This window comes from Melospiza melodia, chromosome Z, assembly GCF_035770615.1.
Source record: "Melospiza melodia melodia isolate bMelMel2 chromosome Z, bMelMel2.pri, whole genome shotgun sequence".
Taxonomy (NCBI): domain Eukaryota; kingdom Metazoa; phylum Chordata; class Aves; order Passeriformes; family Passerellidae; genus Melospiza; species Melospiza melodia.
This window is the reverse complement of record NC_086226.1, coordinates 14,472,303-14,499,123: the sequence shown is the minus strand read 5'-3', so window position 1 is coordinate 14,499,123 and position 26,821 is coordinate 14,472,303. Positions and strand designations below refer to the sequence as shown.

The window sequence follows — 26,821 nt, the reverse complement described above, 5'->3', positions numbered from 1 at the left end:
TTGAGCAATTTGATGCAGGAGCCCCTGCTGAGCACGGCTCTCCACCCCGGCCCTTTTCCCACCGAGCTGTGGCTCCATTTCGCCTCCATCTGCTGGCATACCCACTGTGAGGGACTGCTCAGGGACTGGATGCTCCTTGAATGTTGCCCACAGGCCTGATTTCCACGCCTCTCCATTCCTCCTACCCCTAAGACTGCCTCAGCCGTCTGAACACAATTTTTCTTACTCTAATGGCTTCCTGTGCCTTACTTGATACTGTAAGCAGAAGTACACCGTTTTGATTGTCTTTCTTCTAGAATTAATAAAAATAAGTTGGAAATACTCCTAGATTTTGCCGATTAAAACTTGAGGCAAGTGCAAAAAGTAGAGAAGCTTCCTGTGCAGCTTTTCAGGTAATTTGAGGTCTCCTTCCTCTTCACTCACTTTCAGCATATCTGTTGATTTTCCTTTGCTCTCATCTTTGAAGCTTCATCCCTTGTCTATCCATCTGCAAAAATAGCCTGTAAACCCAAGGCAAATTTACTATCCTTTGTATTTTTCCTCCTCTGGAAAAGCTGAGGCTCGTGTGATCTTCTCCTGTCATCTAGACTTTGATTCCCATCTTGGCTCTGGCTAAGAGCAGAACAAATGTAATTTATTGCCCGCTAGTATGATCTGCTAGCAAAGGTCACATTTAGAGCTGAGCATGATGCTTCTCTCCCTCCGTTGAATACAAATCTTTGTGTCAAGGCCTGGTGACTTCCAGGAGCACCTGGAAGCTACTGCCAAGGACAAAAGTCTCACTCTTGCTGGTTTTGACACTCATTGGTTGGTAGGATTTTGATCTACGTCGACAGTGATCTACAGGAACTGGATCCTTGACACCAAGTGCCTTCAAGCAACATTTCTAAGCAGAGTGGGCAATGAAGTCCAGATACTAATGAGTTGTGGTTTGTTTTAACTCTGTCTAACATATGGTACACTATCCCAAAACATGTTATTTTTGAGTGCTTCAGGCATTTAAAACTTAGGTTTATTCTTGTCAACACTTTTCTTTCCTCTCTTCAGAAATCTGCATGTCCAGCTACTAATTTCTTTCTCAGCTTGTTGAAAAGGTACCAGTCAGACAAGACTTGTTTCTTGACCCAGAGATGGGGCAAGCGTCACCGTTAGGCCGGACGTGGCATACACACGTGATCAGGGTCCAAGAAGAAAAAGGTTTGTTTGTTTTATTCTGCATGTTCTCCAGCTTATACACTCTTAACAAAGCGTGATCTCAAGTCACTAACTACATCACAATAACTTCTTCTATCCATTGGTGCAAAGCAATTAACGCCAATATAACTGGCAAAAGTTTTACAGAAATTTATAAGGCACGTATGCACATCTACTTCGGCACCTAGTCTAGCATACGCAAATTTTCCTGTATCTCTTCTAATGGGTTTCCATGCTGACGGCCTTGTCTTCTTCCTTGCTATGGATACACTCAAAAACCATCAACTGCTATTTCTTCCGTGAACTCGGCTTTGCTTGCAGGCCAGCTGTCAAGCCCCTCCATAGGTCAGCATGCACCCGCGTGCTCAAGGAGCAACTGCAGCCTGCAATAGTCCTGGAAATTTATTATCTTTGCTTCGTTTGCCATCTAAATGTCACTGAAGAAGTTAGGCTTTTCCAAACCAGCTAGGATGCCACCTAGAAGAAGCAGACTTGCTTTCAGTCAAAGCTTTTGGGACCAAGAGTCATGTTTGCTTGCATTGCTTGGATGCCGCTTGGATTGGCGCATTCTCTGAGTTCCCCTGGCATGCCTTGAGCCCTGCCTTTGTGAGTGAGGAGAATTTCCCAGGCTTTTCTTTTGCATCAGCTGTACAGAAGGTTGTCTTGCTGGGCACAAGAAAGCCACAGAGCAGCTGCCATTGTGAGGTCAAGCCAGAGGTGCCACGTCACAGTGCTGTCAGCACAGCGTTGTCCCGGTGCGTGCCAGGCCTGGTCGTCCAGAGCAGCTCTTCCGCTGGCTCCCTGCAGGAGGATCCTTGTGCTCAAGGAGCTCTCAGCAGACGGCCTGCACCCCGAGAGGAGTCTTGGCTTTCCCTTGGGTGGCACTCAGCGTGCAAACGCGCACAGCGCTGCCAAAATGATCGGGCAAGTCTGTGCCGCCGTTTGCACCGTCTTTTCTGTTGTCTATTCTGGCTACTACCTGACCCAGCTGACTCGTAAGTAAAGGTTTCTCCTGGGGCTGGCATCGCCCGACTTTTGCTTGGCTCTGCTCTTTATGCCGCACCAGTGGCCCAGTTTCTTTGGGAACAAAATGGCCATGAAGGTGCCACCGCTTTGGTCAATGTCCTGCCAGCAGCATCAGCTACAAAGGAGGCATCTGTACTGGGTGGCGCGTGCAGAGTATTTGCCATGCAACCTGCAGCGGTTGCCTTCCCTCCCCGGGAGAGTGCGCCGCAGCGGAGTCTGTCATTTATTTCCTCAGCTTGCTGCTTCAAGCAAGACAAGCTGCAAATTGCAGACTCTGAGGGCAGATCCTCAGAAGTACTTCTACCAACTCAGTGCTTCTCTCCAGGAGTGAAGGAAAGCACCTTTTGCTCCATATTCTGCCCCTCAGAGGCCTTGGCTGCATGACTTGAGCCTTTGATGCTGTGCCAAGACTGCAATTGCCTTGGCGATGCAGCACAAACTCCAGTGCAGGGAGGGTTTGCTGCTGAGCCCAGCAGCTGTTCCTGGGCTGCTTCAGCAGGGAGCTGCCACAGGGAAGGGACCCTTTGTGGAAGCTTTGCTGGGCTATCATCTTCAGCCAAGGGATGGGAATTAGGGCATGCAATTTGAAAGAATGTATATGGAAAATGCAGGAAAGGCAAGAGGGAAATGTAGCTTGAGCTGTTAGGCACAAGAGAAGCTCAAAGTTTTGAAGAGCAGCGGGCATTTCCAGCACCGTCTTCCTATTTCTCTCTTGGCAAAAGAGGCCCAACTGTAGACAGAGGCTCCTCTCGCGTCCATCTTGTTCTCTTGCTTGCTGTGGGAAAGAGCTGTTGCTCCTGGAGGCATGCTGGGAAAGGGAAATGCTCTGTGTTGGGACTGCCTTGTGTTGTGGGAGTGGCCAGCACAGGCACTTTTCTAAGGGCCTCTGGTTCCTTTTGCTTTGCTGGCTGCAGGTCACCTGACACGCGGATGGAGACAAGCCTGTCCTTTGGTGAGTGGCAAAGGAAGCTGTGACGTTGCTGGCGTGTGAGAATTGTGCAGCAATTCTGCCAGCTTGGCCTGTTGCAGCCGAGTGTGGAGTGCCGGCGTGGGAGGCTGAAGGAAAGGCAGGCTGCCCGGTGGCATCAGCAGTAGCAAAGGGAGCACTGGCTGTTTGCTGATTTTCCAGTGAAAAGCCTTTCAAGAGATGAAAGGCAAATGGGACAGCTCCAAGGCATCTTGCTGCTTCTAGGCAGCAGGGAAGCTCAAATGCACAGCAAGATGGAGTAGCAGCTCGTTCAGCCAGCTTCCTCGGGTTTGCGTGACTCAGAGGCCCACTTGTATCAAAGTCTATGATTTGCCCTTCTTCTGGGTCCTTTCCCAGCTCAATAGAAAGCAGCTCCTAGGGCACTGGCTTTTGCCCATCTCTCTCACTTCTGTCTGCCTGCAGGGCACAACAGCAGGGTCAGCAGCTCCTCTGGCTGCCTCTGTCATTGAGGAAGAGGATGAAGAGGAGCAAAGGAAGATGAAGCCTTCAGCCGCTGTCCCTTCACAGCCGGAACTTGCAGAGCCAGTAAGTGACAGCTGAGCTTGGCACTGCCTTTGGTGCAGGGCCAGGCTACCAATTTTGGAGCAGCTCTTGTTGCTCGTGGCTGAAGATGCTGGCGGCCGTGTGCCTGCTGTGACGTAGTGCGGCTTCAGGCAAGCCGGGGAGCCCTGGCCAATGGGTTCTGAAGTTTGACATTTAAGCTGGGATGCTGAGAGGGCGCCAGAGTGTCTCTTGGGATCAGACAGGAGGCAGCATTCAGTGACTCTCAGTGCAGGAGTCAGCCCCTTGTCCCCTTTGTCAGTGCAGGCTGCCAGTGGTCAGCGGACAGCGCGGCCCAAATTTGCAGTTGACAGCCTTGCAGGGTACCTGGGAGACACTGGCCCCTGGAAGGGACCTGCTCTCTCCGTGGACTAATTAGCTTCAGGCTGTGCTTCACTTCCAGCCGGTCAGAGCAGAGTTTGGAGAGGAGAATCCTCGGCAGCCCTGCAGTGTAAAAGGGCGGGTGGGTCTGGGCAGGGCTGGAAGGCGGCTCCCAAGGGCCGCTCCCTAAAGGCTGCCATAGAGAAGGGCAATCCGTGAAACAGATGAGAGAAGGGACACGCTGCGGGCTTCTGAGCAGACTGTTGCGTGCCAACTCCGGGCTGATTTCATTCCGGCCCAGGAAAAGACAGGAGGAGGAAAGAAGCAAGGCTCTGGGGCCCTGCTCTGATCTCTTTGTGGATCTTGGCAGCCCCATCGATACCTTGTTGCCAGTGTCTTGCAGAAAAGCTGAACAGGTGGAGCATGGAGGTGGTCGGGAGGGGCTGGATCCAAGTAGCCTTTGGGCTTCTCCCGAAGGTGCCTTTGAGAAGGGGACATGGGAACTGCCTCAGCTGGAGAGGCCTGGCCGTGGCTGGCAGCACCTTCCCAAGGCCTTGCTTTTGCTGTGCGCTTCGGGGGGGCATGTGTGCCAGCCACCCTTCTGACGGGCAATCCTTTCTTGTCCCAGCGCAAGACAGGCTCTGCCATTCAACCTGGTGTCGCTGGACCAGCATGGCCTGCAGCAGCCAGCTCAAGCCCCGCTGCCGGCACTTCCTGCAGCAGCGCAGCCCAGCAGCCTGAGATGAAGGAGGAGCAGGGCCTGAAGACACTGAGTACGTCCCTCCGGGGCATTTCTTGTCTGCCAGAGCAATCTGTTGCGCGCGTGTCTGGGTGTAGGCTGCGCCAGATGCTGCCCCTCGGTCTCAGAGGCACTTAGGCCTCTCTGCAGAAGGTGTTGTTGTGCTCTGAGGCAGCGCGGCAGCGCTCAGGGAGTCCCTGCTGCCTGTGAGGGCGGCTGGGCCTGGCTTGGCCCTGCCTGGGCTGCCTTCTGGGCCAAAGACAAAAGCAGAGATTGTTTCTGCTTGAGCAGAAGGCTGGCACCTAGCAAGTGACTATTGCCCAGGGAGCTGTCTGGCCCCAGCTGTTTTCTGGCTCTGGTTCTTACTCCTCCTCCAGCCCAGACACTTTGTGCCCCTGGCAGTGGACCTGCCAGTGATGGTGGGTGTGACTGCGGAGGCTGCAAAGGCCCTTGGTTACCTCTTAGGGCCCCCTTCTTAAGGGCTCATCATTTTGGCTTATCGCGTGGGATGCTGCTCTTGAAAGAAATCAAGGCCTTCTTGGAAAGGCCACCTGATGAAAGGTGGAGAAGATGGCCCTCCCACTTGCTGGTCTCAGCAGCTGGAAGCTGAGGGACCGCAAAGGGCCCAGAGCTGCAGGCAGTGGGGCTGCCTTTGGGACGCTCTGGGCAGCGGCGTCTCTGTGTGCGAGTGAGCGCCCTGCACTGCTTTTGTCTTTCAGGGAGCATCGTGAGTCCGGGCCGGCCTACAGGCAAATACACGGCATTTGAGGAACTCGGGCGAGGGTAAGCGTGACGTCAGCTCATTTTACAAAAGTGTGGGCCAGGTCTTTGGCTGGTGCAATATCAAGCGTGAAGTCAGGCAAGCTCCGAACATGGTCAGGCTCTGGCTTGACCTCGTGTCGCCTGCCTGGACTGCTCGGTCAGAGCAATGCAAAGGCCTCATTAAAGACAAGTTGATGCTGGCAGTGTCTTGCTTGCAGCAGTGAGGAGCAGGAGCTGGGAAAACCCCTGGCCCTGCAGCTTTGTGGCCTGAAAGAGCCCCTTGCCATGCAAGAAAGATCAGATTGTCCAGGACAGTCTTGTGACTCAAATTGTTCTCCCTTTTTTGACACACACATGCATGCACACCCGCACAAGGAGAGAGTTCCCCTAAAGTTCTGAAATGACCTGGCAGGGTGTGCGCCTTGGAGATTTCCAGCGGCCCTTGGTCTTCATGCTGCACCTTAGTGTTCCCTTGGACAGCCTGCCCCGCATGGCAGAGGGCTCCCGGGTTGACGTGCTGTTGGCCGAAGAGATGCTGCAGCCAGGCATTGTTTCTAAGGAAGGCGTCCAGGCAGCCGGGGGAGATCTGCTGCCTGGGCTTGCTTTCACTGCCAAAGGGATAAAGGTCTCTTTCTGCTGCTTTTGTCTTTCTAGAGGGTTTGGAGCTGTTTATAAAGCCCTTGACACCAGCAGTGGACAACAGGTAAAGTGCCAACAGCCCCATGCCATTTTGCAGCTCTGGAGCGCTTTGCCCGCTGCTGTGAGCTGTGCTTGGAGGTTTGGGTGGCAGCTCCATGTCTGCAGCAGAGGCTGTTCCTCTGAAATACAGTCTAGGCTCAGGGGGCAGAATGCATTTGGGATGGCTTTTGGTGCTTCTGCTAAGCTCTGCTGTCTAGTGACAAGGCACTTTGGCCCAGCGTGCTGCCTCATTGCAGCAGCACTCGCTCCGTGCTCCTTGTGATCTCGAGCAGGGTGCGTCTTCTCAAGGTACCGGTGGCCAATGTCATTGCAGGTGGCAATCAAGATCATGTCACTCGAGGAGGAGATGTCCGAGGAGCTGGCTGCCAATGAAATCCTGGCCATGAGGGACAACAGGAGTCCCAATATCGTTACCTACTTAGACAGGTTGGCATATTCTGGTGTCAATGTAGCTTTAGCTGGTACAAGCGCAAAGAGACGATGCCCTTTGGTCGCTGGCAGAGAACAGAGCTGGGGATGATTTCTCTGCTGGTCTCCAGAGCGTGGGAGGAGGTGGAGCTGGTGTTCAATAGTCTCTTGTGGCACACGTAGCTTGGAGAGCAGCTGCAAAAACCTGTCTCAGGCCCTGGGGTGACGGAGGCTGTGCCCATTCTGTTTCTCCATGCCGTGGTTTTCTTCTTTCAGCTACCTGGTGGATGCGGAGCTCTGGCTGGCCATGGAGTTCATGGACGGCGGCACCTTGTTTGATGTGCTGAGGGCAGTGTACCTGGAGGAAGGACAGATAGGCGCTGTCTGTCAGGAGGTGAGGGATGCCGCTTGTGCTTGCCCAAGACTGCCCGGATGCTGCTTGTCAGCTGGAGCTTAAGGAGAGCCGAGATTTCTTGCTCTCACCTTTCTTTTGCTGCTGCTGCTGCTGCTGCTGTCACACCACACAGGAGACGAAAGAGCATGGGAAGTGTACTGCCTGCCTGTGCCCTCGCACTCCTCAGGCTCTGTTCTTGCACTCTTCCATCCTGTCTGTCCTCTGGCCTTGGTGCTCGCTCACTGGCTCAATTTCTCTTTCTTCCTCTTAGCTTTGCCTAGGAATGTTTGCCTGGAGCCTGTCTGTCTGTCCTACATTGCTTGCCACTGGAAGGCAGCATGCGGCTGGCAGAATTTCAAGCTAAGGGCAAAGAGCTGTCCTCAGCTTCAAAGGATAGCATTGCAGCCTGGATGGCGATGCATTCAAAGGTCGAAGGTGCTGCTGTCACCAGCAGCTTCCTCTTCTGCTGCCACTAGGCTTCCCCAAAATTCTTGGCCCTGCCGCCTCCCAGCCAAAGGTGGCGCGCTTCCTACCCAAGGCCGGTGGAACTTTTGGGAGCCCGGATGCCTTTGCTTGGAAATCTAGAAAAAACTTCCAAGAGTGTTGAAGCAGCAAGCTCTTCATGGTGACAGCAGCGTGATGTTTCGCCCTCGCTCACAATTCCCTGAGAAAGCCGCCAATCCCGTTGAGCTCTTTCCTTGCGGGTGGGATGAAATCAGATCCTGCACGTTAACTTTCCCTCCCTCCTTTTCCTCTCTCAGTGCCTGCAAGGACTGCATTTCCTTCATTCCCGCCAAGTCATCCACAGAGACATCAAAAGTTGCAACGTCCTGGTGGGCACGGACGGATCCGTCAAGTTGGGTGGGTATCCCTGCTGGGCGGCAGCATGTCCAGCATATGCCGTGCGCTTGCATTTTGGTGACGGCCACTGGGGCAGAAGCGCGGCTTGGCCAGTGCGTGAATCGTCAGGGTGTTTTTGAAGCGGCCGATGCCTTATTTGCCTGGCTCCAGGCACGTGGAAGGAGAGCTCAGCTCCTTTTTCAGTTAGATTCAGCATGGCCTGGTCAGGGCAATGGCTTTGGCCACTTTGCCAGTGGTAGCTGGCTTTGACAGGCTTTGCTTTTGTCCTCAGGTGACTTTGGCCTCTGTGCTCAGCTCAGCCCTGAGCACAGCAAGCGCAGCTCCAGCGTCGGCACTCCCAGCTGGATGGCACCGGAGGTGGTGAGAGGAGAAGCCTACGGCCCCAAAGTGGACATCTGGTCCCTGGGGATCATGGGGCTGGAAATGGTGGAAGGGGAAGCTCCTTACCAGCGGGAAGCCCGTCTCCGGGTAAGGTGCAGCTTAGCAAGAGGGCTCTGTGTGGAGAGAGCTGTGTGTGGCTAGCAAAGGAGCAGGTGGAGTGTCCTCTTGCATCCATGTGCTGTAGGTTTTTGAACTGCTAGAAAGGAACGGGCCCCCAAAACTGCAGAACCCCAGGCACCACTCGGCTCTCCTGCGCGACTTCCTCCGCTGCTGCCTGCAGGCAGATGAGGACAGGCGCTGGTCTGCCCAGGAGCTCCTACAGGTAAGAAAAAGCAAAGGGGCAAAAAGCCCTGGCAGCTGAGGACACCTGCATGAAGGGATGAGGAGGAGGAGGAGTGTGGGCCACGTGGCACAGAAAGCTGCCAGGACAGGAAGGCGCAGGGGGACATGCTGCCCTCGGTGCTCTTTGTGTGTCTTGCTGGTAGCCAGGGAATCCTGCTTGAGCCCGCAAGGATGTGATCCTGGAAAGTAAGTGTTCCTTTCTTTGTTCTTTTTCCTCTGGGCAGCATCCCTTCGTGACCTCAGGTGATCCTGCCTCCAGCCTGGCTGCTCTGATCATCTCAGCCAAGCGAGTGCAGGAAGACTGGAGAGGAGACACCTGCGCCTGAGGAGGCCCTGATGCCCCGCCAGCCAAGAGGAGGGAAAAGGGGATGTGTCATCTTTAGGCAGAGCTTCAGCCATCCCCCGAGTTTGAAGAGGAGCTGTGCCGTAGCTAGGAAACATGATAGTGTAGATATTTGCTCAGTTGAGCTGTTAGGTTAGCTGTTAGTTAGGTTGAGTTAGGTTAGCATAGGTTGGATTAGATTAGGTTAGGTTAGGTTAGGTTAGCTTAGCTTAGCTTAGGTTAGGTTAGGTTAGATATGTTGTTAGGTTCAATTGAAAGCTCTGTTGTTTTTCTTTCTGCAAAAGGTGAAAATTTTAAAAAATTAGGAAATACAGGGATCAACATTTAAGGACTATGGAACATAGACATCTTGGATAGTAGAGGATTGTTTATCTTAGGATAGAGTGTTGTTAATTTAGGGAAGCTTTGAAGTAGAAATGAAAGAATTGTCATAATAAGAATTAAGCAGTGAGAGGAAAAGCTGGGCTGCAGCAGAACTGGAGCCTGCAGGCGCTCCAAGCTGTCAGCCTGAGCAGGCCACCTGCAGGACAGAATGATGAAGATGAAGAAGCAGCGAGGGGATACTTTGTTTCAGCCCGAGTGTCAATAAAAGTCGAAAATACCAGAGTGTTGTAAGGCTGCCTTCCTTGCCGGGCTGTAGCTAAGTGGACAGTCCATTTCAGAGGCCCAAAGAACAAAGTGAGGTAAGCAGCTTTGCTTACCTGAAGTGTGGCATGCCTGTGGGAAGCTGAGAGACCTACAGGTAATGAACACCAGGTAATGAGCTGCCATTCAGGACAACACTAGGAGGCAGATGTGCAGTCCTTTCTGGGCCTCTTGTCTTGATCAGATGTCAGGCTGATCAGCAGCAATCACCATTTTGTTGCCACCCTCCTCTCACTATGTCACTATGTGGGATGGAATGGCATTCTCACAGCGGCATCTGGCATTTCCTCCCTGCTTCTCTTTTTACCACTTTTCACCCCAGACCCCCAGGGACCCTCTGGGCCAGCCTCATCCCCCACAGGGGTGTGCAACCACCAGGGCCACCTGCAGAGCCCCATTCCCACTCTGCTGCCTCCTTGGCCTTTTCCCACATCTGGGCCAGCCTGCTGTTGCCAGGTGTTGGAAACATGCACACAGCATAGCACACCTGTCATTGAGCAATTTGATGCAGGAGCCCCTGCTGAGCACGGCTCTCCACCCCGGCCCTTTTCCCACCGAGCTGTGGCTCCATTTCGCCTCCATCTGCTGGCATACCCACTGTGAGGGACTGCTCAGGGACTGGATGCTCCTTGAATGTTGCCCACAGGCCTGATTTCCACGCCTCCCCATTCCTCCTACCCCTAAGGCTGCCTCAGCCGTCTGAACACAATTTTTCTTACTCTAATGGCTTCCTGTGCCTTACTTGATACTGTAAGCAGAAGTACACCGTTTTGATTGTCTTTCTTCTAGAATTAATAAAAATAAGTTGGAAATACTCCTAGATTTTGCCGATTAAAACTTGAGGCAAGTGCAAAAAGTAGAGAAGCTTTCTGTGCAGCTTTTCAGGTAATTTGAGGTCTCCTTCCTCTTCACTCACTTTCAGCATATCTGTTGATTTTCCTTTGCTCTCATCTTTGAAGCTTCATCCCTTGTCTATCCATCTGCAAAAATAGCCTGTAAACCCAAGGCAAATTTACTATCCTTTGTATTTTTCCTCTTCTGGAAAAGCTGAGGCTCCTGTGATCTTCTCCTGTCATCTAGACTTTGATTCCCATCTTGGCTCTGGCTAAGAGCAGAACAAATGTAATTTATTGCCCGCTAGTATGATCTGCTAGCAAAGGTCACATTTAGAGCTAAGCATGATGCTTCTCTCCCTCCATTGAATACACATCTTTGTGTCAAGGCCTGGTGACTTCCAGGAGCACCTGGAAGCTACTGCCAAGGACAAAAGTCTCACTCTTGCTGGTTTTGACACTCATGGGTTGGTAGGATTTTGATCTACGTCGACAGTGATCTACAGGAACTGGATCCTTGACACCAAGTGCCTTCAAGCAACATTTCTAAGCAGAGTGGGCAATGAAGTCCAGATACTAATGAGTTGTGGTTTGTTTTAACTCTGTCTAACATATGGTACACTATCCCAAAACATGTTATTTTTGAGTGCTTCAGGCATTTAAAACTTAGGTTTATTCTTGTCAACACTTTTCTTTCCTCTCTTCAGAAATCTGCATGTCCAGCTACTAATTTCTTTCTCAGCTTGTTGAAAAGGTACCAGTCAGACAAGACTTGTTTCTTGACCCAGAGATGGGGCAAGCGTCACCGTTAGGCCGGACGTGGCATACACACGTGATCAGGGTCCAAGAAGACAAAGGTTTGTTTGTTTTATTCTGCATGTTCTCCAGCTTATACACTCTTAACAAAGCGTGATCTCAAGTCACTAACTACGTCACAATAACTTCTTCTATCCATTGGTGCAAAGCAATTAACGCCAATATAACTGGCCAAAGTTTTACAGAAATTTATAAGGCACGTATGCACATCTACTTCGGCACCTAGTCTAGCATACGCAAATTTTCCTGTATCTCTTCTAATGGGTTTCCATGCTGACGGCCTTGTCTTCTTCCTTGCTATGGATACACTCAAAAACCATCAACTGCTATTTCTTCCGTGAACTCGGCTTTGCTTGCAGGCCAGCTGTCAAGCCCCTCCATAGGTCAGCATGCACCCGCGTGCTCAAGGAGCAACTGCAGCCTGCAACAGTCCTGGAAATTTATTATCTTTGCTTCGTTTGCCATCTAAATGTCACTGAAGAAGTTAGGCTTTTCCAAACCAGCCACCTAGAAGAAGCAGACTTGCTTTCAGTCAAAGCTTTTGGGACCAAGAGTCATGTTTGCTTGCATTGCTTGGATGCCGCTTGGATTGGCGCATTCTCTGAGTTCCCCTGGCATGCCTTGAGCCCTGCCTTTGTGAGTGAGGAGAATTTCCCAGGCTTTTCTTTTGCATCAGCTGTACAGAAGGTTGTCTTGCTGGGCACAAGAAAGCCACAGAGCAGCTGCCATTGTGAGGTCAAGCCAGAGGTGCCACGTCACAGTGCTGTCAGCACAGCGTTGTCCCGGTGCGCGCCAGGCCTGGTCGTCCAGAGCAGCTCTTCCGCTGGCTCCCTGCAGGAGGATCCTTGTGCTCAAGGAGCTCTCAGCAGACGGCCTGCACCCCGAGAGGAGTCTTGGCTTTCCCTTGGGTGGCACTCAGCGTGCAAACGCGCACAGCGCTGCCAAAATGATCGGGCAAGTCTGTGCCGCCGTTTGCACCGTCTTTTCTGTTGTCTATTCTGGCTACTACCTGACCCAGCTGACTCGTAAGTAAAGGTTTCTCCTGGGGCTGGCATCGCCCGACTTTTGCTTGGCTCTGCTCTTTATGCCGCACCAGTGGCCCAGTTTCTTTGGGAACAAAATGGCCATGAAGGTGCCACCGCTTTGGTCAATGTCCTGCCAGCAGCATCAGCTACAAAGGGGGCATCTGTACTGGGTGGCGCGTGCAGAGGATTTGCCATGCAACCTGCAGCGGTTGCCTTCCCTCCCCGGGAGAGTGCGCCGCAGCGGAGTCTGTCATTTATTTCCTCAGCTTGCTGCTTCAAGCAAGACAAGCTGCAAATTGCAGACTCTGAGGGCAGATCCTCAGAAGTACTTCTACCAACTCAGTGCTTCTCTCCAGGAGTGAAGGAAAGCACCTTTTGCTCCATATTCTGCCCCTCAGAGGCCTTGGCTGCATGACTTGAGCCTTTGCTGCTGTGCCAAGACTGCGATTGCCTTGGCGATGCAGCACAAACTCCAGTGCAGGGAGGGTTTGCTGCTGAGCCCAGCAGCTGTTCCTGGGCTGCTTCAGCAGGGAGCTGCCACAGGGAAGGGACCCTTTGTGGAAGCTTTGCTGGGCTATCATCTTCAGCCAAGGGATGGGAATTAGGGCATGCAATTTAAAAGAATGTATATGGAAAATGCAGGAAAGGCAAGAGGGAAATGTAGCTTGAGCTGTTAGGCACAAGAGAAGCTCAAAGTTTTGAAGAGCAGAGGGCATTTCCAGCACCGTCTTCCTATTTCTCTCTTGGCAAAAGAGGCCCAAATGTAGACAGAGGCTCCTCTCGCGTCCATCTTGTTCTCTTGCTTGCTGTGGGAAAGAGCTGTTGCTCCTTTCCTGTTGGGAAAGGGAAATGCTCTGTGTTGGGACTGCCTTGTGTTGTGGGAGTGGCCAGCACAGGCACTTTTCTAAGGGCCTCTGGTTCCTTTTGCTTTGCTGGCTGCAGGTCACCTGACACGTGGATGGAGACAAGCCTGTCCTTTGGTGAGTGGCAAAGGAAGCTGTGACGTTGCTGGCGTGTGAGAATTGTGCAGCAATTCTGCCAGCTTGGCCTGTAGCAGCCGAGTGTGGAGTGCCGGCGTGGGAGGCTGAATGAAAAGGCCAGCTGCCCGGTGGCATCAGCAGTAGCAAAGGGAGCACTGGCTGTTTGCTGATTTTCCAGTGAAAAGCCTTTCAAGAGATGAAAGGCAAATGGGACAGCTCCAAGGCATCTTGCTGCTTCTAGGCAGCAGGGAAGCTCAAATGCACAGCAAGATGGAGTAGCAGCTCGTTCAGCCAGCTTCCTCGGGTTTGCGTGACTCAGAGGCCCACTTGTATCAAAGTCTATGATTTGCCCTTCTTCTGGGTCCTTTCCCAGCTCAATACAAAGCAGCTCCTAGGGCACTGGCTTTTGCCCATCTCTCTCACTTCTGTCTGCCTGCAGGGCACAACAGCAGGGTCAGCAGCTCCTCTGGCTGCCTCTGTCATTGAGGAAGAGGATGAAGAGGAGCAAAGGAAGATGAAGCCTTCAGCCGCTGTCCCTTCACAGCCGGAACTTGCAGAGCCAGTAAGTGACAGCTGAGCTTGGCACTGCCTTTGGTGCAGGGCCAGGCTACCCATTTTGGAGCAGCTCTTGTTGCTCGTGGCTGAAGATGCTGGCGGCCGTGTGCCTGCTGTGACGTAGTGCGGCTTCAGGCAAGCCGGGGAGCCCTGGCCAATGGGTTCTGAAGTTTGACATTTAAGCTGGGATGCTGAGAGGGTGCCATAGTGTCTCTTGGGATCAGACAGGAGGCAGCATTCAGTGACTCTCAGTGCAGGAGTCAGCCCCTTGTGCCCGTTGTCAGTGCAGGCTGCCAGTGGTCAGAGGACAGCGCGGCCCAAATTCGCAGTTGACAGCCTTGCAGGGTACCTGGGAGACACTGGCCCCTGGAAGGGACCTGCTCTCTCCGTGGACTAATTAGCTTCAGGCTGTGCTTCACTTCCAGCCGGTCAGAGCAGAGTTTGGAGAGGAGAATCCTCGGCAGCCCTGCAGTGTAAAAGGGCGGGTGGGTCTGGGCAGGACTGGAAAGGGGCTCCCAAGGGCCGCTCCCTAAAGGCTGCCATAGAGAAGGGAAATCCGTGAAACAGATCAGAGAAGGGACACGCTGCGGGCTTCTGAGCAGACTGTTGCGTGCCAACTCCGGGCTGATTTCATTCCGGCCCAGGAAAAGACAGGAGGAGGAAAGCAGCAAGGCTCTGGGGCCCTGCTCTGATCTCTTTGTGGATCTTGGCAGCCCCATCGATACCTTGTTGCCAGTGTCTTGCAGAAAAGCTGAACAGGTGGAGCATGGAGGTGGTCGGGAGGGGCTGGATCCAAGTAGCCTTTGGGCTTCTCCCGAAGGTGCCTTTGAGAAGGGGACATGGGAACTGCCTCAGCTGGAGAGGCCTGGCCGTGGCTGGCAGCACCTTCCCAAGGCCTTGCTTTTGCTGTGCGCTTCGGGGGGGCATGTGTGCCAGCCACCCTTCTGACGGGCAATCCTTTCTTGTCCCAGCGCAAGACAGGCTCTGCCATTCAACCTGGTGTCGCCGGACCAGCATGGCCTGCAGCAGCCAGCTCAAGCCCCGCTGCCGGCACTTCCTGCAGCAGCGCAGCCCAGCAGCCCGAGATGAAGGAGGAGCAGGGCCTGAAGACACTGAGTACGTCCCTCCGGGGCATTTCTTGTCTGCCAGAGCAGGCTGTTGCGCGCGTGTCTGGGTGTAGGCTGCGCCAGATGCTGCCCTTCGATCTCAGAGGCACTTAGGCCTCTCTGCAGAAGGTGTTGTTGTGCTCTGAGGCAGCGCGGCAGCGCTCAGGGAGTCCCTGCTGCCTGTGAGGGCGGCTGGGCCTGGCTTGGCCCTGCCTGGGCTGCCTTCTGGGCCAAAGACAAAAGCAGAGATTGTTTCTGCTTGAGCAGAAGGCTGGCACCTAGTAGGTGACTATTGCCCAGGGAGCTGTCTGGCCCCAGCTGTTTTCTGGCTCTGGTTCTTACTCCTCCTCCGGCCTAGACACTTTGTGCCCCTGGCAGTGGACCTGCCAGTGATGGTGGGTGTGACTGCGGAGGCTGCAAAGGCCCTTGGTTACCTCTTAGGGCCCCCTTCTTAAGGGCTCATCATTTTGGCTTATCGCGTGGGATGCTGCTCTTGAAAGAAATCAAGGCCTTCTTGGAAAGGCCACCTGATGAAAGGTGGAGAAGATGGCCCTCCCACTTGCTGGTCTCAGCAGCTGGAAGCCGAGGGACCGCAAAGGGCCCAGAGCTGCAGGCAGTGGGGCTGCCTTTGGGACGCTCTGGGCAGCGGCGTCTCTGTGTGCGAGTGAGCGCCCTGCACTGCTTTTGTCTTTCAGGGAGCATCGTGAGTCCGGGCCGGCCTACAGGCAAATACACGGCATTTGAGGAACTCGGGCGAGGGTAAGCGTGACGTCAGCTCATTTTACAAAAGTGTGGGCCAGGTCTTTGGCTGGTGCAATATCAAGCGTGAAGTCAGGCAAGCTCCAAACATGGTCAGGCTCTGGCTTGACCTCGTGTCGCCTGCCTGGACTGCTCGGTCAGAGCAATGCAAAGGCCTCATTAAAGACAAGTTGATGCTGGCAGTGTCTTGCTTGCAGCAGTGAGGAGCAGGAGCTGGGAAAACCCCTGGCCCTGCAGCTTTGTGGCCTGAAAGAGCCCCTTGCCATGCAAGAAAGATCAGATTGTCCAGGACAGTCTTGTGACTCAAATTGTTCTCCCTTTTTTGACACACACATGCATGCACACACGCACAAGGAAAGAGTTCCCCTTAGGTTCTGAAATGACCTGGCAGGGTGTGCGCCTTGGAGATTTCCAGCGGCCCTTGGTCTTCATGCTGCACCTTAGTGCTGTTCCCTTGGACAGCCTGCCCCGCATGGCAGAGGGCTCCCGGGCTGACGTGCTGTTGGCCGAAGAGATGCTGCAGCCAGGCATTGTTTCTAAGGAAGGCGTCCCGGCAGCCGGGGGAGATCTGCTGCCTGGGCTTGCTTTCCCTGCCAAAGGGATACAGGTCTCTTTCTGCTGCTTTTGTCTTTCTAGAGGGTTTGGAGCTGTTTATAAAGCCCTTGACACCAGCAGCGGACAACAGGTAAAGTGCCAACAGCCCCATGCCATTTTGCAGCTCTGGAGCGCTTTGCCCGCTGCTGTGAGCTGTGCTTGGAGGTTTGGGTGGCAGCTCCATGTCTGCAGCAGAGGCTGTTCCTCTGAAATACAGTCTAGGCTCCGGGGGCAGAATGCATTTGGGATGGCTTTTGGTGCTTCTGCTAAGCTCTGCTGTCTAGTGACAAGGCACTTTGGCCCAGCGTGCTGCCTCATTGCAGCAGCACTCGCTCCGTGCTTCTTGTGATCTCGAGCAGGGTGCGTCTTCTCAAGGTACCGGTGGCCAATGTCATTGCAGGTGGCAATCAAGATCATGTCACTCGAGGAGGAGATGTCCGAGGAGCTGGCTGCCAATGAAATCCTGGCCATGAGGGACAACAGGAGTCCCAATATCGTTACCTACTTAGACAGGTTGGCATATTCTGGTGTCAATGTAGCTTTAGCTGGTGCAAGCGCAAAGAGACGATGCCCTTTGGTCGCTGGCAGAGAACAGAGCTGGGGAGGATTTCTCTGCTGGTCTCCAGAGCGTGGGAGGAGGTGGAGCTGGTGTTCAATAGTCTCTTGTGGCACACGTAGCTTGGAGAGCAGCTGCAAAAACCTGTCTCAGGCCCTGGGGTGACGGAGGCTGTGCCCATTCTGTTTCTCCATGCCGTGGTTTTCTTCTTTCAGCTACCTGGTGGATGCGGAGCTCTGGCTGGCCATGGAGTTCATGGATGGCGGCACCTTGTTTGATGTGCTGAGGGCAGTGTACCTGCAGGAAGGACAGATATGCGCTGTCTGTCGGGAGGTGAGGTGACGCTTGTGCTGGCCCAAGACTGCCCGGATGCTGCTTGTCAGCTGGAGCTTAAGGAGAGCCGAGATTTCTTGCTCTCACCTTTCTTTTGCTGCTGCTGCTGCTGCTCCTGTCACACCACACAGGAGAAGAAAGAGCATGGGAAGTGTACTGCCTGCCTGTGCCCTCGCACTCCTCAGGCTCTGTTCTTGCACTCTTCCATCCTGTCTGTCCTCTGGCCTTGGTGCTCGCTCACTGGCTCAATTTCTCTTTCTTCCTCTTCCCAGCTTTGCCTGGGAATGTTTGCCTGGAACCTGTCTGTCTGTCCTACATTGCTTGCCACTGGAAGGCAGCATGCGGCTGGCAGAATTTCAAGCTAAGGGCAAAGAGCTGTCCTCAGCTTCAAAGGATAGCATTGCAGCCTGGATGGCGATGCATTCTGGAACAGCTCGAAGGTGCTGCTGTCACCAGCAGCTTCCTCTTCTGCTGCCACTAGGCTTCCCCAAAACTCTTGGCCCTGCCGCCTCCCAGCCAAAGGTGGCGCGCTTCCTACCCAAGGCCGGTGGAACTTTTGGGAGCCCGGATGCCTTTGCTTGGAAATCTAGAAAAAACTTCCAAGAGTGTTGAAGCAGCAAGCTCTTCATGGTGACAGCAGCGTGATGTTTCGCCCTCGCTCACAATTCCCTGAGAAAGCCGCCAATCCCGTTGAGCTCTTTCCTTGCGGGTGGGATGAAATCAGATCCTGCACGTTAACTTTCCCTCCCTCCTTTTTCTCTCTCAGTGCCTGCAAGGACTGCATTTCCTTCATTCCCGCCAAGTCATCCACAGAGACATCAAAAGTTGCAACGTCCTGGTGGGCACGGACGGATCCGTCAAGTTGGGTGGGTATCCCTGCTGGGCGGCAGCATGTCCAGCATATGCCGTGCGCTTGCATTTTGGTGACGGCCACTGGGGCAGAAGCGCGGCTTGGCCAGTGCGTGAATCGTCAGGGTGTTTTTGAAGCGGCCGATGCCTTATTTGCCTGGCTCCAGGCACGTGGAAGGAGAGCTCAGCTGCTTTTTCAGTTAGATTCAGCATGGCCTGGTCAGGGCAATGGTTTTGGCCACTTTGCCAGTGGTAGCTGGCTTTGTCAGGCTTTGTTTTTGTCCTCAGGTGACTTTGGCCTCTGTGCTCAGCTCAGCCCTGAGCACAGCAAGCGCAGCTCCAGCGTCGGCACTCCCAGCTGGATGGCACCGGAGGTGGTGAGAGGAGAAGCCTACGGCCCCAAAGTGGACATCTGGTCCCTGGGGATCATGGGGCTGGAAATGATGGAAGGGGAAGCTCCTTACCAGCGGGAAGCCCGTCTCCGGGTAAGGTGCAGCTTAGCAAGAGGGCTCTGTGTGGAGAGAGCTGTGTGTGGCTAGCAAAGGAGCAGGTGGAGTGTCCTCTTGCATCTATGTGCTGTAGGTTTTTGAACTGCTAGAAAGGAACGGGCCCCCAAAACTGCAGAACCCCAGGCACCACTCGGCTCTCCTGCGCGACTTCCTCCGCTGCTGCCTGCAGGCAGATGAGGACAGGCGCTGGTCTGCCCAGGAGCTCCTACAGGTAAGAAAAAGCAAAGGGGCAAAAAGCCCTGGCAGCTGAGGACACCTGCATGAAGGGATGAGGAGGAGGAGGAGTGTGGGCCACGTGGCACAGAAAGCTGCCAGGACAGGAAGGCGCAGGGGGACATGCTGCCCTCGGTGCTCTTTGTGTGTCTTGCTGGTAGCCAGGGAATCCTGCTTGAGCCCGCCAGGATGTGATCCTGGAAAGTAAGAGTTCCTTTCTTTGTTCTTTTTCCTCTGGGCAGCATCCCTTCGTGACCTCAGGCGATCCTGCCTCCAGCCTGGCTGCTCTTATCATCTCAGCCAAGCGAGTGCAGGAAGACTGGAGAGGAGACACCTGCGCCTGAGGAGGCCCTGATGCCCCGCCAGCCAAGAGGAGGGAAAAGGGGATGTGTCATCTTTAGGCAGAGCTTCAGCCATCCCCCGAGTTTGAAGAGGAGCTGTGCCGTAGCTAGGAAACATGATAGTGTAGATATTTGCTCAGTTGAGCTGTTAGGTTAGCTGTTAGGTTAGGTTGGGTTAGGTCAGCATAGGTTGGATTAGGTTAGGTTAGGTTAGGTTAGGTTAGGTTAGGTTAGCTTAGCTTACCTTAGCTTAGCTTAGCTTAGGTTAGGTTAGGTTAGATATGTTGTTAGGTTCAATTGAAAGCTCTGTTGTTTTTCTTTCTGCAAAAGGTGAAAATTTTAAAAAATTAGGAAATATAGGGATCAACTTTTAAGGACTATGGAACATAGACATCTTGGATAGTAGAGGATTGTCTATCTTAGGATAGAGTGTTGTTAATTTAGGGAAGCTTTGAAGTAGAAATGAAAGAATTGTTATAATAAGAATTAAGCAGTGAGAGGAAAAGCTGGGCTGCAGCAGAACTGGAGCCTGCAGGCGCTCCAAGCTGTCAGCCTGAGCAGGCCACCTGCAGGACAGAATGATGAAGATGAAGAAGCAGCGAGGGGATACTTTGTTTCAGCCCGAGTGTCAATAAAAGTCAAAAATACCAGAGTGTTGTAAGGCTGCCTTCCTTGCCGGGCTGTAGCTAAGTGGACAGTCCATTTCAGAGGCCCAAAGAACAAAGTGAGGTAAGCAGCTTTGCTTACCTGAAGTGTGGCATGCCTGTGGGAAGCTGAGAGACCTACAGGTAATGAACACCAGGTAATGAGCTGCCATTCAGGACAACACTAGGAGGCAGATGTGCAGTCCTTTCTGGGCCTCTTGTCTTGATCAGATGTCAGGCTGATCAGCAGCAATCACCATTTTGTTGCCACCCTCCTCTCACTATGTCACTATGTGGGATGGAATGGCATTCTCACAGCGGCATCTGGCATTTCCTCCCTGCTTCTCTTTTCCCCAGGGACCCTCTGGGCCAGCCTCATCCCCCACAGGGGTGTGCAACCACCAGGGCCACCTGCAGAGCCCCATTCCCACTCTGCTGCCTCCTTGGCCTTTTCCCACATCTGGGCCAGCCTGCTGTTGCCAGGTGTTGGAAACATGCACACAGCATAGCACACCTGTCATTGAGCAATGTGGAGAGCATTATTAATAATTGGTTAGCTGAGAAAGGCCATACTGATATAATGCCACTGGTTAAACTGAAGGAGAAAAGTCAGCAGTCAGCAAGCTAAAAGGAAGAGTCAGCAGCGACCTTGCTGCAACATGAGGATAGGGAGTTGAGATTAGTCCTGAATACATCCTAAGAATATGTAGAAAGTATCAAAAGTAGAACCATAGGAATGTAGAAGTAGGCGTAGGTGCTGATATGCAAGCTGACCAATCCTGAGCTCAACTTTTGCAATATGTATGAAGCTCATTATTAACTGTATTTAACCCGCTGTACTGATCAATAAAATTGAGCCTGTGATGATCAAAAGTATGTCCTGGTTCCCTTCCGTCGACAAATGGTGGAGAATGCGGGCATAACCGAATCTCTGCCCTTTTTCTCGGATTAAAAGAAAAAGGGATTACGCCACGGTCCGGAAGTTGGGTTTGGGTCCCAGCAGCCGGGATGGTGCCGGAATTTGAAGCACCCTTATGGTTCACAACTGTGACTTAAGCCAATACGTGTCCGCCGGAGCCTGGAGAGCTGCAACAGCGCGCGCTGATTAATAGGTATGGATAGGCAAGCGGCATATGATTTATTTACCGCCTATTTAGAGCGGCGTGGGATAAAAGGGATAGATTTTAAAAAGGAGTTACCAGGGTTATTAGCTTATGGCCATGCTAAGGGTATCTTTTCTAATCCTCATACAGTTCATGAGTTATCAGAGTGGAGAAAGTTTGGGGAAATATTGTGGGATACAGTACTAGATGATGATAAGACAGCAAAGAAATTCGGGAAGTTATGGCGGGTGGTGTATAACACGTTACTTCAGCAGGTCTCTGAGAGAAAGGCAGCAGAAAGGGCAACAGAAGCTCATAAGAGGAATATAGGGTATGGTCGTGAAGATGATCCCCTGGCACCCTCTGTAACTAAAGTACTTATGCCTAAGAGTCCCCAGCAAAGTGGTGTGGAGGATTTCTCTATAGGCGCAGTGGAACCGTCTGCACCTTTCCTGTCAGAGGGGGAGGGCGAGTCGGATGGTGGAGGTAGGAGCAAGCCAGCTTTGCCTCCGCCACCAGCTTCAGGCGGTTCGGATGGTGGGAGTAGGGGCAAGCCAGCTTCGCCTCCGCCGCCAGCCTTGCCTCCGCCGCTACCCCTCAATGAGCCGGCTCCGGTTTCACTGTCAGCTCCAGCGGGGGAGGGGGGGCTCCCGCTTCCCCCGCACGAGCCAGCCCCTGCTTCACTGCCCCCCCCGCGCGAAAGCTCGGTGTCTGCACCGAAGCGCCAGCAGCATAGCACCCTTAAAGGGCCAGATCCCATCCCAGGGGCACACCGTGATCCATGGGGGGAGATGGCTAAACAGAGGAGGGAAGCTTGGGCTGCTTTGGCGAAAGAAGTAATGCAAATGGGGGATGGTGAGGCGGTGGAAATAGCTTCTAGTCTTGCATGTCCAGTTACATACACACCACAGTATGATGCACAGGGGAACCTTACGCATAATATAGCAGAATATACTCCTTTAGATTGGAAGCTGTTAACTCAGCTACGTTCTACGGTTAGTCAGTTTGGAGTAAAAAGTGAACCTGTTAAGCAAATGTTAGATTATCTTTTTAATACTCAGGTTTTATGTCCTAATGATTTAAGAGGAATAGTTCGGTTGATATTTACTCAGCATCAGCAGTTATTATTTAATGCCCATTGGCACGCGTTGGTAAATGAATCGGTTGCTGTACAACGAGCCCAGGGAGACCCATTACATGGGGTGACAGTAGAGGAGCTGATGGGCTTAGGGGCATATTTACGTACAGAGGCACAGATGATATCGGGAGCAGATAAACTTACAGAGTCTATGTGGTTAGTGCGTGCTGCAATAGATATGGTTAAAGAGCCAGGAGGGTTACCAGCTTATATGGGTATTAAGCAAGGAAGGGAAAAATCATTTGGAAATTTTATCGATAGAACAGCTACTGCTATAGATCGGGCTGGTGTTGCAGGGCGCTATTGAAGCAGGTGTGCTTTGCAAAATAGCAATCCAGCAACCCAGAGAGTGTTAGCTACTTTAGGGGCAAATTGGACTATTGAGGAAGCATTAGAGCGAATGGCATTAATGCCAACAGCTTCACAGGCATTTATAGCAGAAGCCTTAAAGGAATTAGGATTAGGGTTGCAAAAGCATAGTCTACTCAAAATCAGGTGTTAGCTGCTCTTGCTCCTCTCCAAAGCGGCTCACTGGCAGTCACGTAAAGAGGCTCGAGACCATTCATCAAGTGTTACCGATGCGGCAATGAGGGACAGATACAAGTTACTGCCGTGACATCGGAGACACCAGCAGCTGCCGTGACATCGTTGCTACCTCCTGTCTGCAACCCGCAACAACACGGAGCCTCGGCTTGGACTTATCAGCAGCAGTAGACGTCACACTAATGACGAACCGGCCTGAGAGGATACCCACTGGAATAAAGGGCCCTCTTATATTAAATGGACAAACATGTGGAGCATTATTGCTGGGACGTTCCTCTATAACTATGTTGGGATTATTTGTTTTGCCTGGTGTTATCGATGCGGACTTTACCGGGGAAATACAAATTATGGCTTACACCCTTTATCCTCCGATTAAAATTACAAAAGGACAACGCATTGCACAATTGGTACCACTGTCACAAATGACATCAGGAATACAATCATTTACTGGGCAAGCACGGGATGAAAAAGGTTTTGGCTCTACTGGTGTTACACTTTTAACTGTGGATTTACAAAATAGACCAAAACAAAAGGTTGAAATTACCTATGGGCATTAAAGCATAACCCTTTATGGATTATTGGATACAGGAGCAGATACTAGCATCATTTCTCCAGAAGCCTGGCCACAACATTGGCCTCTATTTCCTTCATCAAACATGTTCACAGGAGTAGGAGGATTTACATTGGCAAGCAGGTCGCCGTCTTTGTCTGTGTGCATTGAGAATCAACAAATATCTGCTGTGTTTTCAATTGTTCAACTGCCTCCTACAGTTTCCTGCTTAATTGGAAGGGACATTTTAACACAATTGGGAGTGGTGTTAACTAATCAGCACCCTTTGGGGTAATTGCCATTGCTTGGACTTTCCCCATTCCACTCACCTGGAAAACGGATACACCGGTGATGGTTAAGCAATGGCCACTAAAAGGGGAGAGTCTTATGCATGCCCATGTATTGGTACAGGAACAATATACAAAGGGACACCTGCGACTGTCCACAAGCCCTTGGAATACACCTATTTTTGTAATCAAAAAGAAATCAGGGAAATATCGTTTGATACATGATTTGAGGGCTGTAAATGACCAAATGGAACCAATGGGGGCCTTACAGCCTGGTCTTCCAAATCCAGCTATGATTCCAGAACACTGGCCACTTTTAATTATTGACCTAAAGGATTGTTTTTTCACTATTGGCCTGCATCCTGATGACATGAAGAGATTTGCTTTTACTTTACCAGCAATAAATCGTGGGGAACCAGATAAAGATTTGAATGGACATCTCTTCCGCAGGGCATGCGCAACTCTCCCACTTTATGTCAGCTTTATGTTGATGCAGCATTACAGCCACTACGTCGTAAATGGCCAGCAACTATAATATATCATTACATGGACGATATTTTGTTTGCACAGCAACAGCCATTCTCCTCTTTACAGATTAACACCATTAAAAATACTCTTGCTGCATATTCACTTGTTATTGCTGCAGAGAAAATTCAGACAACAAAGCCCTGGAAATATTTGGGATGGACTTTGACGGATCAAATAGTGATACCACAAAAATTGGAATTACAATTGGACATTAAAACTCTACATGATGCACAGAAGTTGCTGGGAGACTTACAGTGGCTGAAGCCTATTGTGGGAATACCAAATCACTTATTAGAAGCCCTACGGCCTTTGTTAAAAGGTGTGGACCCTACTACTCCTGTACACCTGACAAAGGAGCATCATCTTGCCTTGCAGCAAATTAGTAACTGTGTACAGCAAGGGTATGTGTCTCATCGACAACTCGACCACCCCATTGACCTTACTATTTGGAATAGCCCTTGCCACTTGCTTGGTGCTCTCTCTCAAGAACAAGAGAAAACGGGGGAGATACGGGTTTTGGAATGGTTGTCACCACCACTACAGCATAAGAAAACAATATTTTCAAAAATTGAACAATTAGCTGCATTAATCAAAAAGGGGCGTCTCAGAATTCTTGAAGTGGATGGTAGAGAACCTGCTACTATTAGATTACCTATGGAAAAAGAAACCTTGGACTGGTACTTGATAAATTCAAAGAATTTACAAGAAGCATTATTGATGTCACCTGCTAAAGTAGAGACTAGTAAATTAGTGCCTAGAGTTTTGCAATGGATGACAGAATGGAACTGGATTACTCGACCTTTAAGAGAAGAAAACCCCATAGAAGGAGCTATTACAGTTTTTACAGATGCAGGAAAGAAATCAAGGCGTGCTGCTGTTACCTGGCAAGAAAAAGGACAATGGAAGCATCAACTCCTCACAGCAGACCCTGCAGATAGCTTACAAACTTTGGAATTGTTAGCAGTAGTATGGGCGGTGTCCAACTTACAGGAGCCTTTAAATGTGGTCACAGACTCTATGTATGTTGCAGGAGTAGTCAAACGAATAGAGGAAGCAGCAATTAAGGAAGTGAATAATAAACGATTGTATGAGTTACTGATACAGTTAAGGAAAGCTTTACGGGAAAGAGCAAACGGTACCCTTAAGCAGTATATTGAAAAACATCAAGATTTGACAGATCCACAAGCATGTTTGGCTAAGGTTTTGTATGTGATTAATCATTTATGCATTTTTGGGGAAGACGATACCCCCCCTGCAATGAAACATCATCCAAGGTCAGGTCAGGAAAATACTAAGGAAACAGAGGTCTGGGTTAAGTATAAGAACCCAAGTTCAGGATTATGGGAAAAACCTGCAAAGGTATTATATTGGGGTCGGGGGTATCTTTGTGTTTCCTCACCTACAGGGCCTTTGTGGGTGCCTGCTAAGTGGACTAAACCTGTTTTTGATGCAGCCTCTGGTGGATCACCTTACGGAGGAGGACAAGGAGCGACTGGGGAAGAAACTGCTTCTAGTCCTACAGCCACTACTGTTTCAGTTGAAGGGGTACTCGGAAGCGGTGGACAGAGCACTGACACGTCACTATCGGACAGCCCAGGAGTTGATTCGTTTCATTGACTCATTATCAACTTTTCATTTAACAGATCCAGCGAAACTACATTGCCTTGACTGTCACAATTCACATTGTGCTGCCTGGATAGCTCTACGTTGTGGGGGTTGTAAAAGAACTTTTTGGATAGAACAATCATTATTACGGGATTTGTGGTGTCATACTTGTGAACACGAGCATACGTGGGGAAAAAGCTGGCAAGATGAATTAAGGAGACAAACGGGGCAAAACGCATATATAGCTTTAAATCTTTATGAGTCTCCTGAACAGAAGGTTCTTGCTTATTATCGATGGGAAATACAATGTATTGTAAATAGAATTAAGGTTCAAAGTAAATCACGTATAGTTTCTATAAGGTGTAGGAAATTAGTGCCTTTAACAAAGCATTCAGTTGTAGGACCCTTCCAAGGGGATCCTGATAGAGCATTAGATTGCTGCATTGATAAGTTGCAAAAATTAAGTTTGAAAGTGGCAGGACCAGTGAAATTAGGAGCAGTAAGATTGAAGACAGATAAGAAAAAGAAGGCAAAAAAGGGAACGGTCTCATTTGAATAGGAGTATCAGTGATTGTTAATTAATTTTCTATGATTAGAACAATTTTACTGTTGTGGGACCCTCGGGAGGATATAGTTGTTGAGGAGGATAACGAACAAGAACTACGATTACGAAATAAGATACACCTTGTGTTAAAGAAAGACCTTGAGCTGTTAGCCTCATATAGTAAAAAGGCTGAAGAGGCTTTGCGATCACCACCATTGAATTGGTTGCTTTGGGTTGAAGATACACAATTTTATACTGGTCCTTACTTACATTCGCTTCCTTGTTATGTTTGCAAAAAGGATAAAGATAAATGCTATGCATGGGTAGCTTTGCATTGTGCAGATTGTAATCAGATTTATTGGTATTCACAGAAGTCATTGGGATATTTATGGTGTACATCTTGTTTTGGAAAGTGGATTCGAAATCATATCTGGGTTAGAGCTCTTGAACAAAGTACTGGCCTGCCAGGACAGACAGGATTACAGCTCTTTGAGAGTGCAGAACAAGTGGTTATAGCATATCTTAGGTGGAAGTTACAGGAAAACCTTAGAATATTTGAAATTACTAAAGCCTCACGCATCATAGCAGCTCGCTGCAAAGCTGATTTGCCTTCAAACTTACCTCGTGCTATACTTGTGAGCAAGGATGCTGATTTAGAATTAGATCAGTGTATTCAAAAATTGACTCAGCCTTACAATAGACAATCTAGCAAACCAGGGAAAAGACAGTGAAGAAAGAAAAAACAACGTAAGCAGAGGGAAGAAAAG

General features: G+C 51.0%; 1 protein-coding gene across 1 annotated transcript; it reads left to right on the top strand.

Annotated features, from left to right (window-relative positions):
* The first annotated feature begins 2,110 nt into the window (after window positions 1-2,110).
* LOC134432599 (serine/threonine-protein kinase PAK 3-like) lies at window positions 2,111-8,981 on the top strand. The gene is made up of 13 exons (XM_063181475.1): window positions 2,111-2,189; window positions 3,135-3,172; window positions 3,611-3,737; window positions 3,797-3,808; window positions 4,708-4,842; window positions 5,528-5,591; window positions 6,225-6,273; window positions 6,583-6,695; window positions 6,954-7,071; window positions 7,833-7,932; window positions 8,204-8,400; window positions 8,498-8,635; window positions 8,880-8,981. Exons 1-13 carry the CDS (start codon window positions 2,111-2,113, stop codon window positions 8,979-8,981), a joined length of 1,272 nt encoding a protein of 423 aa, XP_063037545.1.
* The last annotated feature ends 17,840 nt before the right edge of the window (window positions 8,982-26,821 follow it).

Excerpts from the sequence above, each read along its gene's own strand:
- LOC134432599 (XM_063181475.1), top strand. The coding sequence starts at position 2,111 with ATGATCGGGCAAGTCTGTGCCGCCGTTTGCACCGTCTTTTCTGTTGTC. Across the intron at positions 5,592-6,224 it reads TTTGAGGAACTCGGGCGAGG|AGGGTTTGGAGCTGTTTATA; the intron begins GTAAGCGTGACG and ends TTGTCTTTCTAG. Across the intron at positions 7,072-7,832 it reads TAGGCGCTGTCTGTCAGGAG|TGCCTGCAAGGACTGCATTT; the intron begins GTGAGGGATGCC and ends TTCCTCTCTCAG.